General features: G+C 36.6%; 1 protein-coding gene across 1 annotated transcript in view; it reads left to right on the top strand.

Annotated features, from left to right (window-relative positions):
• The first annotated feature begins 1799 nt into the window (after positions 1 to 1799).
• The window catches only part of Frk (fyn related Src family tyrosine kinase), a 100695-nt gene continuing 87148 nt past the window's right edge, over positions 1800 to 15346 (top strand). Inside the window, exons 1-2 of the mRNA XM_046426446.2 lie at positions 1800 to 1966; positions 2116 to 2771. Coding sequence (XP_046282402.1) covers positions 2401 to 2771 — 371 coding nt within the window. The 5' untranslated portion in view covers positions 1800 to 1966; positions 2116 to 2400. The remainder of the gene's footprint in view (positions 1967 to 2115; positions 2772 to 15346) is intronic.

The following is a 15346-nucleotide window of genomic DNA, read 5'->3' as shown; positions in this document are numbered from 1 at the left end:
CGAGCCTTCAAGCTTGGGTGACTGGAGGATCCTAGTACTCTTCGCAGGAGGAAGCCCCTTCCCACCCTGTACTCTGCTTCTTGGGCCATCATTGGATGGTTGACTGCTTCTTCACTTTCATTCACTTGCTCTGTGACTCTGCCGTGCAAGCTGCTGCTTTGTCTTTTTTACAGAATGCCTTGTCATAACTATAGTGAAGTCATATTTGAATTTGGAATCTTCAAATTTTTGAAGTCTCAGGCCCCACTTACAAATTGGGTTTGACACATCTCACTGGTTGTTTCCAAATCTGCTTTCATCTCTAGATCATGTAGACTTCAGCATCTGCAACTTTGTTTAGGGGCATTAACAGGATCCTCTACTTGTAGGGTACATATTGCTTTTGGAACAAAATAATTTAATGTTTTGTCAGTATTACATAATTATTATTTTTCTCTTCTGTATAAAATATGGAATTATAAATGCCTTCTATTTTAAGTTCCATGTCATAAAAAAATCAAATCAAAACAAAGCAATACAATAAAAACCTAGCTCAGCTTTTAGCTTTTCTATTCCTGAAAATTTTTACTTCTACTCTGACAAGGGGGACAAGTGGAGAAACCTGGGAGCATGACAAGATTTTGTTCTAACCAAATGATCTGTCCCTTGTACCTAGTTTTAGAGCAATGTAGCTGTGGCCATGATTCTTTGGTTTTCTTTTTTCCTTCTTTCTTTTTTAACTTTCATTATTCTAATTGCTAAAACTGCCTTGCAATTCGAGAAAGAACAAGAGTTTTGAGATTGTGTTAGGGCTAGGTTAGCCAGGTTCCAGACTCTGACAGCTCTTATCTTGTTTTTAAGAGAGAAACTTTGTTTTGCTGCTGGGATTTGAATCCAGGGCCTTGTGATTGTTAAGCACGTGCTCTACCATTGAGCAATACCTCCAGCTCCTAAGAGAGAAAATTTTAAATAAATATCTTATACAGGAACAAGTGGCATATCACGAACAATTTGTAATGCTCTCTGCTGGTTGATCTGCCCAAAGTCCTGTCCAGTTGTTCTTGAGATTCAGGAAACACATTTGTGAGAAAGCTGCCCTAAACTAGGGGAAATAGATCAAAACCCATGGCCTGCCTGGAATGATTGTCTTGTTCTCAGCCTCTTCAGTCCCTGAACTCTGCCACCACCCCTGCCAAGTTAGAAAGAACCAGTATAGAGCTGGGGGTCAAAGTTTAACAGAAAGATTCTTCATGGTGGTTTACAAAGAGCCCTTCCACTTGTTTTTCTCTACTGGTCACCTAATGTGTGTGTGTATGTATGTGTGGATGTGTGTGTGTGTGTGTGTGTGTTTCAGAAATAGTATGTGAAGGATGGGAAATCAAATGTCTCTGTGGGAAAAAACAGTGTTTCAGGTTCTCAGAGTTTTAGTCATCTGCTCTCTTACTTTTCCAGACTGTGAATATACTTTAAGGCCATTAAAATCTATTCCTGGTGGTTAAAAAAAAAAAAAAAGTAGGGACTCAGTGGTTCCTTCTCAGTTGCCCTGTGTCTGGCAACAAATATCTGAACACTCTGATTTGCCTTTTTTATTTCCCCTAGTGGTTGCAAAACAATTCTACTCATATTTGTGGTGGAAAAAAAAATCCTCTGCCCTGATTTCTGTGCTGGGAATATAGCAAAACACAGGCTACCTGTGCTAGCCTGTTTCTCCAGGATAAAATGAAAGGAATTTGGCTCCCTGGTAAGGGGGCTGGCCTATCCTGGGTGTGTGAGAAGGGAGGGGTAACTGGGAGGGGAATCCCATTTAGATCACAGAAGAAACCAGGAAGTAAGGAGAAATTATTACAGTCTGTACATAGCTCAGGATGTTAAAGGCAATAGTTTCTGTCTGTTGGTTATTCATTCGCAAAACAGAAAAGAAAAGTCAGGATCAGGACGGGTGGAACCACAGGAGCACGCTTGAAGCCTGGAGAGGGCTGTGGCACAGGTGAGACATGGAGATTTTACCTGGAAATAGTATCTTTCTCTTGCTAACTTTTTTCTTTAGACAAAGGGCAAGGTGGCTCTTTCTGCTCTCAGATATTTATTTAAAGTCCTTTTAATTTACTTTTATTTTGTTGTGGGATTCTTGAACAGACAGGAAGAAGAGGCATTTTCCTCCTGAACAACTGCCCAGTTCCCACTTGATTTTGCTCTGGGGCAGCAGCTACAGCTGAAGAAAACCAGGAGGTGAATCCCAGGCAGGGCTTGCTGCAACCAGATCTGCGGGGACTGCTCTGAAACAGGACTTAGCACACTCTCCAAAGTATGGTGATTTGGAGCTGATTTCAAAGTTACCTGGAGAAGAAGAGAAGAGAAAGTGGATCTGTGGAGACGACGGGGAGAGGGAAGGCCCTCTCCCCCTCTCCTAACCAGGGCACCATGGGCAATATCTGTTTGAGGCTCTGGGCATACTTGGAACCCTGTCTCCCCTGCATGTCCCAGGAGGCAGACAAGTCGGTGGTAATTGAGAATCCAGGGGCCCACTCTCCCCCTGAAGCTCCTCAGACTGCGAAACATGAACCCAAGAGAAGCCAGAGGCACTACTTTGTGGCTCTGTTTGATTATCAAGCTCGGACAGCAGAGGACCTCAGCTTCCGTGCAGGTGACAAACTCCAAGTCCTGGACACTTCCCATGAGGGCTGGTGGCTGGCCAGACACTTGGAGAAAAGGGCAGATGGCTCCAGCCAGCAATCTCAGGGCTATATTCCTTCTAACTACGTGGCTGAAGACAGGAGCCTACAAGCAGAGCCGTGAGTAGTACAGACCTACACTTTATTTGTTAACTCTCTGAGGGCTGGGTACTGAGTTTTCCTTCCTACCTATCTTCAACCTCCTATTCTCCAGAGTTGCATAGAGAGTTTATGGAAGTGCTGGTAAAAAACCATTAGTTGAAACATACCTTTCTTGAAAAGTCAGTGTGAAACTTGCAGGTAATTGTTGCTGAAATGACTTTGATTAGTATGTATACCCATGGGCCAGGTGCACTTCCATCAACAGAAACAGGAAATAATCCAGCAGTCACTTTAAAAACAGAAATATATTTCATTTGCAGGTAAACCATAGACTCTCTTAAACCATCCTTTAAAATCTAAAGTTCAGCTCTCTTTTGTTTTTGTTTTGACTTTTGAAGCATATATCAAGTCCTAACATGATTCTTTTTTTAAAAAAAATTATTTGTTCTTTTAAGTTATACATGACATCCTAATATGAATTCTAATCCTTTTCATTCTTAGTAGTCACACACATAGGTTAATCAACATAGATGGTGACTTTTATACAATTCTATTTTTTTTCCCACTAAAATCATGACAGAGACATTTTTTCTTTGAATTCCCAGATTCTGAAGTATGTGACTCAAATTATGATATCTTTTGGTTATGATGATTAAACATTGGCCAGGTACAGAGAGTTACTAAAGTTTAACAAGAAAAATAAAGAGAACATTTCTCTGAAAGAGTAGATAAAGATTTGATCCTGAAAAAATAAAAATAAAAAGACTTTATATCTTGGTATTTGAATAAGCCCTATGAATTATAGTGCAACAAAGGAGCAAAATTTTATGTACTTGGTCATTCCATGCTTCCATTCATCCATCCATCTATCCAACCACCAGGAGGAACAGTAGTAGATATGATGAGTGGGGAAGAGAGAGCTACTGCTGATAGTTGAATATACAACTATCAGCTGATAGTTGGATAAACTGCAGTCTTGATGATGGATACATGGGGTCTGGTGAATTGGGAGCAAGTGGAGACTGTTGTGGGTCCCAGTCTTATTGCTGCCTGGTTTCAATGAAATTCAAGACTGAGAATGTCTCTCATGAAATGTACTCATTTTATAGAATGATTCTTTAATGAAAGAGTCTTGGGGATTCACTCATGATCTCATATAAGTATTTTTTCTTTTTATGTGGTTTGAAACATCTCTTACTGTCCCAGGGAATAAGATGATAGGCCAGGAAACATTATTGTTAGTTTCCAAATTCATGTATCCTAATATGAAAGATGGTTTGATGATTTTTGAGAGTCTTTTCAACATCAAGAGCTTATAAAAGGTTTTAATTTATACCTAAATAGAAATGAATTGAATTTGTACTTTTGATGAATGGAATTGAGTTCTTAAATGAGAAAATCACCTGTGTGAACATTTATTTTCTATAATGATCTACAAGAAATATATTTTCTTATTCGTGGAATGTTTACTTATATGTTTTTATTATCACATGATTTCTGTGTAATAAATGGCTGTATGTATATTTTATATTTGGTGTAACATATTAGAAAAATACCATAATGTTAATATTTAGTGCCTTGAATTCATAATCTACTAGGTTTAAATAAATTAAATATTCAGTTCATTTAACTGTGTAATGCCTCCATCTCCTCGTCTATAAAGTCTCTAGAGTTGCCTCGATTTCTGAATTTTCTGATTATTTGGGAACTCAAACTCTTTTATTTTATATATATATATATATATATATATATATATATATATATATATATATATTGGTACTGGGGATTGAACCCATGGGTGCTCTACCACTGTGCTACATCCCAGCCCTTTTTATTTTATCTTGAGACAAAGTCTTGCTAAATTGCTCAAGTTGGCCTTGAACTTGTGATCCTTCTACCTCACAAGTTGAAATTACAGGTGTGGGCCACCACATCTGTCTTGGAAACACAACTCTTATTCTATCAAGCATTCATTCTTAATGCTGAAGAAAGCAGGCTGACAGACTCAAGATAAGCAATCCAAAGGTGATCATGCACTGGGTAAAAGGCACGAGTAGTGTCCTTATTAATTTAGATGGTCTTTGCCTACAAGCCAAAATAAAGCAGCTAAAGTATTGTGGCTATTTTTTGATTCTCAGGGGCCATCTGTAACCAAGAATACTCTTTTTCCCTCTGTGCATAACTCCTGACCTTTCAACTTGAAATCGGTTCTCAGCAGTGTTTCCATCTGTCACTGCCAACTCAGATCTCTGCAGTGAGCCTCCTTGGAATCACTATACCTACTGGAATAAGATCCCGAAAATGCTACCATTCTGCTTCCAGCCCAGGACAGCCCACTTCTTTCCTTCTAAGTGCACACAGAGGCCTCACCTTTGAACCCAGATTACTTCTGGAGGTCTTTGCCACCATATGGCTAAATTTCTTTAATACTTTTGGGGCAAGTAGCTGCAGCCTCTTGAATTCCACTCCATTTCAAAGAGAAGTGATGTGTGTGTGTGTGTGTGTGTGTATTGGGGGAATTCTTGGGATTGAACCCAAGGCCTACGCATGCTCTCTACCACAGAGCCACATACCCAGTCCCTCAAAGAGAAGTGATTTTAACTTAGCAGTCATCAGAAGGAGTGTCTCAAGAGGCCTGCCCAGTGCTGTACTATGGAAGGAATCATACAAAAATAACTTATTTTAATATCTTTAGTGGGTTTTTTTTCAAACTATAATTCATTTTTCCTTATGAACACTGTGGAGGTTCATGTGGTTTATTGAGTTCAGTAAATATTACTAAGGGAAGATTATTGTTTATATTCATACATGTGAGATGGGTAGGTAATGGGAAGCCAATGAAAATTGAATCATCTAATTTCTAATTAGAACAGTGTAATGCAGTGTATATTAGTGTTCATATATTTATGTCTTTTTGTTCTGATACTGGCTACTGAACCCAGGGATGCTATATTCCCAGCCTTTTTTATTCTTTATTTTGAGACAGGGTCTTGATAAGTTGCTGAGCCTGGCCTCAAATTTGTGATCTCCTGCCTGTGTTCGCCACCCTGCCCAACTGTTTATATCTTTATTCTTGACTTGCGTAAGTAAGAAATTTAGTGCAAGTACTTCACGAGTTATTAGTGCCAGGGTAAATCAGTTTGGTTTGTCAAATTCTTTTCTTTTTTAGTACTTGAAAGTAGAGATGTTGACAAAAGAGCTAGTCTATTGATAAAAGAAACCAATTTACTAACTGATGATTATTCCTCTTAGAAAGGCTGTAACTTTTCTGAGTATCTTACATTAAGTGATATAAAAGCTCAATTCTTAAATAATTTTGTCTCTGTAAAGAATCATTACTGCATTTATCTTATCTTCAATTTGAACTTATTCATACAACCTTTTATAGATTTTTTCCCCCTACATCTTCAAAATGAAATCCCTCATGAACTTACTCTCAGCATCTTTTTACTCAGAGCTTTCTCTCTTTTTAAAAATATTTATTTTTTTAGTTGTAGTTGGATACAATACCTTTATTTTATTTATTTATTTTTATGTGGTGCTGAGGATTGAACCCATGGCCTTGTACATGCTAGGCAAACATTCTACCACTGAGCCACAACCCCAGCCCCACAGAGCTCTCTTTAAATATAATATTATTATATTTAATAATATATAGTGTTTTTCAAGATATAAAGTTAACCCAGAAAATAATGAAATGGAAATTACATATGAATCTTGAAGTCAAGAAAAATGGCTTCACGTTTTGCTAATTTTAATGTAAGAAATTCAAGCATTGCAATATATTGATGAAAAATAAAATGATCAGCAATAATGTAGCACCATTTATCTATAACTAGTTTAAAAAGTTGTTTGCCCACTTGCTTAGTGTCATGATGGGCAAAAGGTGTGACTTATGCAGTCGAGGGGGAGAAATAAAGAATGTCCACATGTTTCTGCCCTTTTCAATACTTTATTCACTCAAATCACTCAATATAATTTCACTCTATAGGTTATTAAGGTTCTTAATCAAGAAAATGACAAGCCTTAATGCTAGATACTACAATAGACACAATCAATTCACAGCAAACAATTCTAGATTAATTCTAAGCACTGCAGACACACTTAATTATGACAGGCTCATGACAGACATTCCCTCTGCATGCTAAGCTCAAGTGTCAGATCAAAAGTCTCAAGCCTTAGGATCTAAGTCCAGCAGATGCACACTCACTCAGACTGTGGTGATTAGATCAGGGACCAAGGCAGACTTCTCCTGGGTTAGAGCTGACAGCTGGCTGAGGAGGTGGTCATAGGGAGAAGTCCTTTTCTCACCAGAGTCAAGAGGCTGCTGTAGAGTTTGAGAGTGGTGAGAACAATGCAGAGGATCAGGCAGATGATACGAATTGGGATGTCAGTCTAGGTCCTCCTCAGGTGCTCAGGCTTGTGTGCATCAGTGTCGGTTGGCTGAAAGTCTGTTCATTTGTTCCATCATTTATACTAAATTTTGGGGCTTCTGACCACCCTTTCAATCCCTATCAGCTGCTGTGGGATTTCTAAGTGATGTCATTCGAACTGTGATTAAAGCATCTGGTCTGGTAGTCCCCACCCTGATTTTCTTGTTTCTTGCTTTTATCAGAGTTAGGGCAACATACCATTGACTTCACTCTGAGTTTATCAAGGTGGGGATTAGTGACTTGTTTGTGCTTGAGGGCCATACTGGAAGGCTCCTTAGGCATGCCTGGTTAGACTTCAGTTTTCACACTGGAGTTTTTAAATGAAGTTGCTTAGGCTAAGGCCTAAGGCCATCATTACATTTAGTTGTGCCTTAGCTGTTGTCTGTGTCTGAACTAGGGTCAGAGATGAGGTCCCTTAGTCTCCTGGAGAGAGGACTGGTGGGAGGGGAGTGTGGAAAGAAGCACAAAAAACAGCAGCTGATGGTTTTTGCTTCACCCACTTGACCACACAGGCCAAGGGGTAGCAGTTAGCATAAACAATTTGAATTTCCTTTGCGTGTGATTCTTGTTACGGTAACAACAGTGAAATACACTGCTGCAGTTCTACTCCATAAGCTTCTCAAAGGCATAAATTAGGTTTTCATAAAAAATAAAATCTGAGCTTGGAGTGTAGCTCAGTGATAGAGGACTTGTCTGTTGTGCATGAGGCCCTGGGTTTGATTCTCAGCACCATGGAGGGAGAGGGGATGGTGGAGTGAGGGGGACAATGAATCAATAGAGTAATATCTAAATCTTATATTTTAATTAAGCTCCATATCTTTCTGTGTTGTATTCTTGTGTATGCTCCTGCTGGAGAGTCCACAATTGTGCTCTCTGTCCATTCCATGAGCCAGGTATGGTGCTAGGTGAATGACTCAGCAAAGTCGAGGAATCAGCCTTTGTTTTGTTACTTGCCTAATGTGGCTTTATGTTAAGAAGTGTCTCAGCACTGCACCTAAACTGTAAAGGCTATGAAGTTCTGTCCCCCACTAACTTGAGAATGGCCTACCTTTGTGTATCCGAGGCCTGGAGGAGCCACCGATACAATGGTATCTTTGTATGTCTTGTTAGCACTTCAGCAAAGGAAGTACTTTAGCAAAGGAAGAAGCAAAGTAGAAAGTTTTTTTTCTTCTCCTCAATTATTTTTGATTCTTTACCTGCTCAGGATTCTAGGGGCTGCCTTGAAAAAGAAAGCAAGAGTAAATATTTGTAACTTATAATTATGTTGGTAGTTTATGGGCTAAAAAGATTAGAATGTTAATAAGTACAAAGGTAATGAAATTTCTCTCTTCGTTTAGAGAGTATTTTCCTTCTCTTTAATGTGTTAGACAAGATTTAAGATTTTGTATCATCTAAGGTCACTGCCATTGTCTGGCTTTAAGAAAGTACATGGTGAAATGCTAAGAGTCTATGCTCTGAAGATTCTTACATCTTTGTTTTAGAACCACGTAAGGTTTTCCTGTTTGGTAATTTAAATATTGAAGAATTTAAAAATTATCCAATACTAGTTGTATACAAGGTTTCTAATCATTTTTTACCTAGATGTCAGTTTCTTTCTTAGCTGGGATGTGAATCCAGGTTTTGAAAGTCAAATTAGTCAAAGAGAAATAATATGGCTTAAAAATTAAAATTACTATTATAAAACAAGAAGGAAAGAAAGAAGAGAGAGGCATCAAAATATTCCTAAGTCAATCTTACATAATGGATTTTTATCTACTATGAGTAGTTAAGTCACTAGAAAGTGGTTCTTTATCATCCCACAGTGGTTCTTTATCCAGACTGTTTCTTTACCTTGGTGTTTTTTTTTTCAAGGAATAATAAAAGCACATGTGTTGACATGAAAATAATGCATTTTCAGTTCTTCTCTAAGATAAAATATATTTAAATACTCTAGTTTTTTGAGACTAAGCAAATATATATATGTATATATATAATATACATATTGCTTTTTATCAAATCAAATGTTTTGGATAAATCCAAGATGAGATTTTAGAATTTAAAATTTCTCAAGAGCATGTTTAGATCCCATGAGTTTAATTAAAAGCATCTATTATTAAACGACAGTATTACCTATAGGATTACAAGGTATTCTATTCTCCCCATCCATTAAATTGTCATTATGAACCATTTATCAAGATGTTAAATAATAATATAACAAATATGTTGCTAAAATAATTAATTTAATACAGACTTTCATCTCAGGTATATAATATTGTATAATTTTTCATGTTAATATTACCATACAATGTTTATGTTAATAAAACTATTTACTTCAATTAGTAACCTAATGAAATTTTATATAAATTGTCACCACTTTGACACAAAATTATAGTTAACTACCAAATTAAAATAAACTGTATAAAAAAATGACAAAGTCTCCTGAACTATCAAAAAATGTCTTTTGTTTAAGCCATTAAAAAAAAGGAAAAGTCAGAAAAAGAGGAACAAATTGAGATACATTGATATCAAAGTTAAAGTTTAGTTAATAGCATTTAAAAGTAATGGCAATAAAACTTGATTACTTGTATTTCAAAAATACCTTTGAGAAGCAATGAAACACCATAGTATGGAATCATAAAAATGAGCTGGGTATCATCTTTTCTAGGAAATGTAATAAAGGTGATAATACTATAAAAATTTCAGGGCTGGGGATGTGGCTCAAGCGGTAGCGCACTCGCCTGGCATGCGTGAGGCCCGGGTTCGAGCCTCAGCACCACATACTAAAACAAAGATGTTGTGTCCGCCTATAACTAAAAAATAAATATTAAGACAATTCTCTCTCCCTCTTTCACTCTCTCTTTAAAAAAAAAAAAAATTTCAATTGCGATATTTCATTCAGAAGCACTCTCTCTTTAGTAAAAGTATTGATTTTTTTTCTTTTTAGGTTTTCAACAAACAATGGAAAAAAATCTTGTGAAAGTAAAATAAATCATTAACTACTGAACTGTAGTCTTTTTTTTTTTTTTTTTTTTTTTTTTTAAAGAGAGAGTGAGAGAGATAGAGGTAGAGAGAGAGAGAATTTTTTTTTTTTAATATTTATTTTTTAGTATTTGGCGGACACAACATCTTTGTTTGTATGTGGTGCTGAGGATCGAACCCGGGCCGCACGCATGCCAGGCGAGCGCGCTACCGCTTGAGCCACATCCCAGCCCCTGAACTGTAGTCTTAAAGATTAAAACCTAAATTCCACCTTGATTGAATTTACTCTTTGAAAGCACAAAAGATTCTATTGGATTTGAATGGGCTTGTTTTTATGCAAGTAAATTCAGTTAAGTACATGGACTGTCTCTGTTCATTTATCTTGATGTTCCCTTTTGACAAATAATACTTAAGCATCTCACCAAAATAATATTGTCAACGTAGACACAATCTTCTATACAGTGAAGCATGACTAACTTTTTTTTTTCTTTAGAACCTACTATGTACTATGCACTTTAATTTGTCTTGTGTTCCCAAGGCAGAAAAATCAACAAACAATTCTTTGCCTCAATTAACTAACTGGTTGTCAGCTCAAAAAAAATTTCCTTTGGATTTTCCAACTATGAGTACTACACTGAGAATTTACACGGTAAATAAAAACTAGAGCTACTTTTAGGTTCTTCCAGTCGATATTTTAACTGTCCAAATGTTAGTGGTATAGAGTTTTAATAGAAATAATATGCTGGTTGTTCTTTTTGACATGTAGTGTGGTATGCTTTAAAGACACAGTATAAGGACTCAAAGGTTCTGGGACTGAATTTGTCTCTGTTATCACTTAACTATGTGATCTTGAGTAGTTTCTCTTCTGGGAAATATAAATAATTATGACATCTATCTCACTTGATCGTTGTAGGACATTAATGAGATGCTGTGCAGAAAGGGTGCAGAGCAGAGAACCCGATACACAGGAAATTTGTAAATATTGTATATTATTATTTAGTCAGCAGCTTTTCCTTCACCTATATAAATGGATCATTCTTTGTACATCTCCATTCTAGTCCAAGCTCCCGATATTCTTTCCCTGGGCTGGTCTCCTGTTCTGAGCATCTTTTCTGTCTTTGAAAGTTCCATTCTGTCACCAGCAGGCTTGCCTTTCCCATGGTCTATTCTGTCTGTCTGCAATCCTCTCCTTCCTCTACTTTCCCTGACCAGCTCTAACTCATTATTTAGGACTCGCCTTTTTTTGTCCCTCCCATCCCAGGCCTTTCTGAGAATTCTAGTCTAGATTAGGTGTTCCTGCTTGGAGCCTTTTAGCATCCTTTGTCAATATTATTAATTTGTTTTCGGTCAGACTAGGAGCTTTGGATGTGAGTGATGGGAAGGGGAGCCATTGCCTAGCCCCTGAGCTTAGAGTGATGCTAAGCAAAATAAACATTGGTTGGGTAAATGGATAATTAAACGAATGATTGCTCCAAATCTCAGGTCTTTTAAAAAACATATGACAGAGTACCACCCCCCCCCCTTTTTTTTTAACGTTTTCTCTTTCAGTTGCTTTTTAATACCAGGAAAACTACATTAAAGGCACAGACTGTTATCCATTCTTCTCTCAATTAATTGTTCATATCTTAATTTTTGTTTAGAATTGCATTAATAGTAGCATAATTCCAGGATCCCAGAAATCAGTTGCTCTAATATGCCCCTGGGGTGAAAATACTAAATTCATAGACTGATTCAGATATTCGTTATAATGTAGAATGAATATCAAGCCAGCAACACATTGTAAATCTCATGAAAATGGCATCTAAACATCACATGAACACATTTAAAACCATATAATGGTTACATTCAAAGTTAAGGAATTACTGGCTAGAGCATTTAAATGGACAGAAAACCAAAACCCAATTTATAAAATTAACGTTTTGGGACCAAACTTGTTTCGGTTTTTATGGTTGACATACATAATTTAAAATTATTATGTATATGAAATATTTTTCAGCTAATATATACTGAAAGTTTACTGAATATTAATAGATTTTTCACTGTTACATTCCTAAACCTTATCAAACAAAATAATTATATCTTCTTTTTGCTAATTTTCTTTCTAATTAGCTGCTAATTTCTCTGCAGTATTTTGTGGCTCCCATTTTTAATGGGGGTTCTTAGCACTTCTTAGCATTGAAAGCATTGGGTTGCTTTCCCTGGGGAAGGTAGTTGTGCAGATTAATAGCAGCTTTAATGATATTTCAGGGCTCCTTACAGCTATTTCCCAAAGCCTGCAACTTTAGTATTAGTTTATGTGGCTGTTTCTTTGAAGATTAATGTAATAGAAGAATTTTGCTAAAATGCATAGATGCAAATATAAATCACGTGATCCATATTACCCACCTTATTGCTTATTTGGCTAAATTCATATGCTTAATAGACTATCCTTTGTCAAAATCTTTCTGTGGTGTCATTTTTTTCAACAAAAGTTTTTTTAGATGTTTTTCTTTTTAAAAATTGAGTTAATTTGCATGTTAGTCTTTAATGTTTTTATTAAGGTCTTCTTTTTAAAAATGTACATGGCATATTTTATAGTGCTTTTACATTTAGGCTACATTTCTCAGATCTTTTTTTAATGATTTCTCTGGCATTTTGAGAGTAACATGACAATGCAACTCAAGGAATGGCAATTACTATAAACTTTTGAACTTCATTTATGTAAGGTATACATAATATATCTTATGTGTATAATTTTTAAGGAATTGAGAATCTTATCACAAATATTTTCTTTAACAGAAATGTTGCATACTGCATTGGCAGCTTGATTTGGATGATTTGGAAGAATCCCATATGGTTCTTAAGGTCACTGTAATGCTATCCTAGCCTCACATATGTCTTTTTTGCCATTTCTGAATATTAGCCAATTATGACAGATCAAGACACCATCCTGCAAGCCCCAGCATTGTGCTGACTGCCAAGTCATTGCCCAGGAGTCATTCCTCTAAGGAGCCTGTTATTCCTCTGAGTAACAGGACTCAGAATGATTTCCCTAAGTCTTTTTGGCACTTCTGATGATTGAAGAAAAGAAGTTCTAAGGGATTCATGTATGCATTCAATAAACTTTTTGTATCCTCTCACTTTATTAAAGGCATTGTTTTTCCATCGTGGGAGTTATAAAAAATTAATAAGATGGTGTTTCCTCTGCAGAGAATTTTGCAATCCTTGGAGGTAAGACTGAAAAAAACAAGAATGTTATGTCAATGCCCTTCAACAAAAGACCACCAAGACCACATCTGTAGTGGTACATTACTTGTTGCAGAGAAGAACACATACCATGGAGAAGAGTGGATCATTTCTGTAAGAGGATGTTAGAAAGGATTTAGAAGTTTGAGGGTGTGATTTTGGGGAGAGTTGAAGCAAGCGGGGGTTTGCTCTGGATCAATGCTGTCAAGAAACGGAGATAAATATATGACTGGGTGTCCATAAATATTTTTGAGAAGAAGGAAAGACTAGTAGTAGATTGATGCCGTAACTGGTGCTGAAATAGCAGTCACTCAGGTTTGTCAAGATAGATAGATGTTTGGTCATTTTTGTGGTTGGACAATGTTCATTTTTTGTGGATGTTCAAACATGATTCTGGAGTGATACGATCATGTTTTTGACTTCATACATCATGGTCACAGGGTGGTCTTGTCTGATGTTGATGAGGGAACACTGAGGCCTGACCATAGTACCTGGCCAGCTCCCTGATGCCAGGGGCTGCTCATCATTCTCTCAGCATGGACAGATGCTGATCAGTGTACAAGAGTGGCACAAACTGTCATAAAGTACACACTTGAAAAAATAATTACTTAATGCTTAAATGAAGAAACAAATATGAGAATGAATGCACAGAAGTAGGATAGATCAGTCTTGATTTTGGGGAAATTGTACCCTTTTTTCAGTGTTTAGCTTACATGATCCTCTTCTTAGAAGCATTTTCTAATCTTTGCAGAAGGAACGAACATATTTTCCTATGATTTTGATTTATTGTTAGTAGAACAATAGATTGTAATAATTAGCATTTGAGGGCTTACTATTTATTGTGTTACCCACCATATAAAGAACTCCATTTGCATGTCTTTTGTATCTCACAACAACTCAATGAGATAGATAGCTGTTATTATCCTCATTGGCAAATGTGGAGGCTGAAAGTAAGTAAACTCCTTGGTGGGAGGTCATTAGAGCTTAATTTTGATTTGTGTCAGTTAAAAAAATGAAGGGTATGGAGGTGACAATCTCATGAATAAAGACAAGAAGACTTAAGAGGAAAGGAAATAACTAATATTTTTGAGTATCTTCAATATGCTAAGCACACAAAACTAATTTAATCTTTATAATAGCTCTGTATGGCAAGTTTTCTTATCACTATTTTTAGGGTTGGAAAATGGAAACTAAAATTAAATAGATTCTAGAGTATTCTTATCTGGTAAATAGTAGAGGCAAAACTATAAATTAGATGAAGAAAAAGAGAAAGTGACTAGAATAGAAAAATATGTGATTTGGCACCAGGTGCAGTGTTAGCAGAAATAGTCATTTCACACAGTAATTTTTTATGGGGATGGAAGGAACAGTTAAAGCAGAAAGGGAAAAAATGCATTCAATTTTTAGGCATGTCAAATTTTGAAGTTGTAATAGGACATCTCAATGAAAATGTCCAGGAGAAATTTAGAAACACAAAAGTCAAGACAAAGGAAAAAGTCTATTCTGTAAGGATGGATTCTGAAGTCATTCACAGAGAGGTGCTGTTATAGATGTAACAGGAATATATAAACAATGGAACATTGTAGACTTCATGAAGTTTATAAGAACCATAGCAGCAGAGTCTAAAAACACAGGAGAAGGAGGCATTTCTTTAGAAATGCCCATAGTTTAGCTGAGTATATGTGATGTGTAGGTTGTGGTATGACTCCCTTTGTTCCTGCCTCTTTGTGTCCCCACTCTTGGGTAGTCTCTCGCCATATTGACAATCAGCTTGATTAATTTACTTGTTTTGATGAATGGCATGGTAGCAATTGTGACAAAAGCAGAGACTTCCTTGGAAAGTACTTGCATGTTGTGGTTTGCTCTCTCACTGCTCTTGGAATTCTGCAGCTACCATGAAAAAACTCAAACTAACCTCCAGAAGGATGAGAGGCCTGACTAGTCCCAGCTGACCAAAGATTCATGATTAATCCGGCT

Source organism: Marmota monax, unplaced genomic scaffold, assembly GCF_021218885.2.
Source record: "Marmota monax isolate L192 unplaced genomic scaffold, Marmota_monax_Labrador192_F-V1.1 WCK01_AAM20220418_F8-fsc00174, whole genome shotgun sequence".
Taxonomy (NCBI): domain Eukaryota; kingdom Metazoa; phylum Chordata; class Mammalia; order Rodentia; family Sciuridae; genus Marmota; species Marmota monax.
Note: the sequence above shows the minus strand (reverse complement) of the source record. Positions and strands in the feature narration are given on the sequence as shown.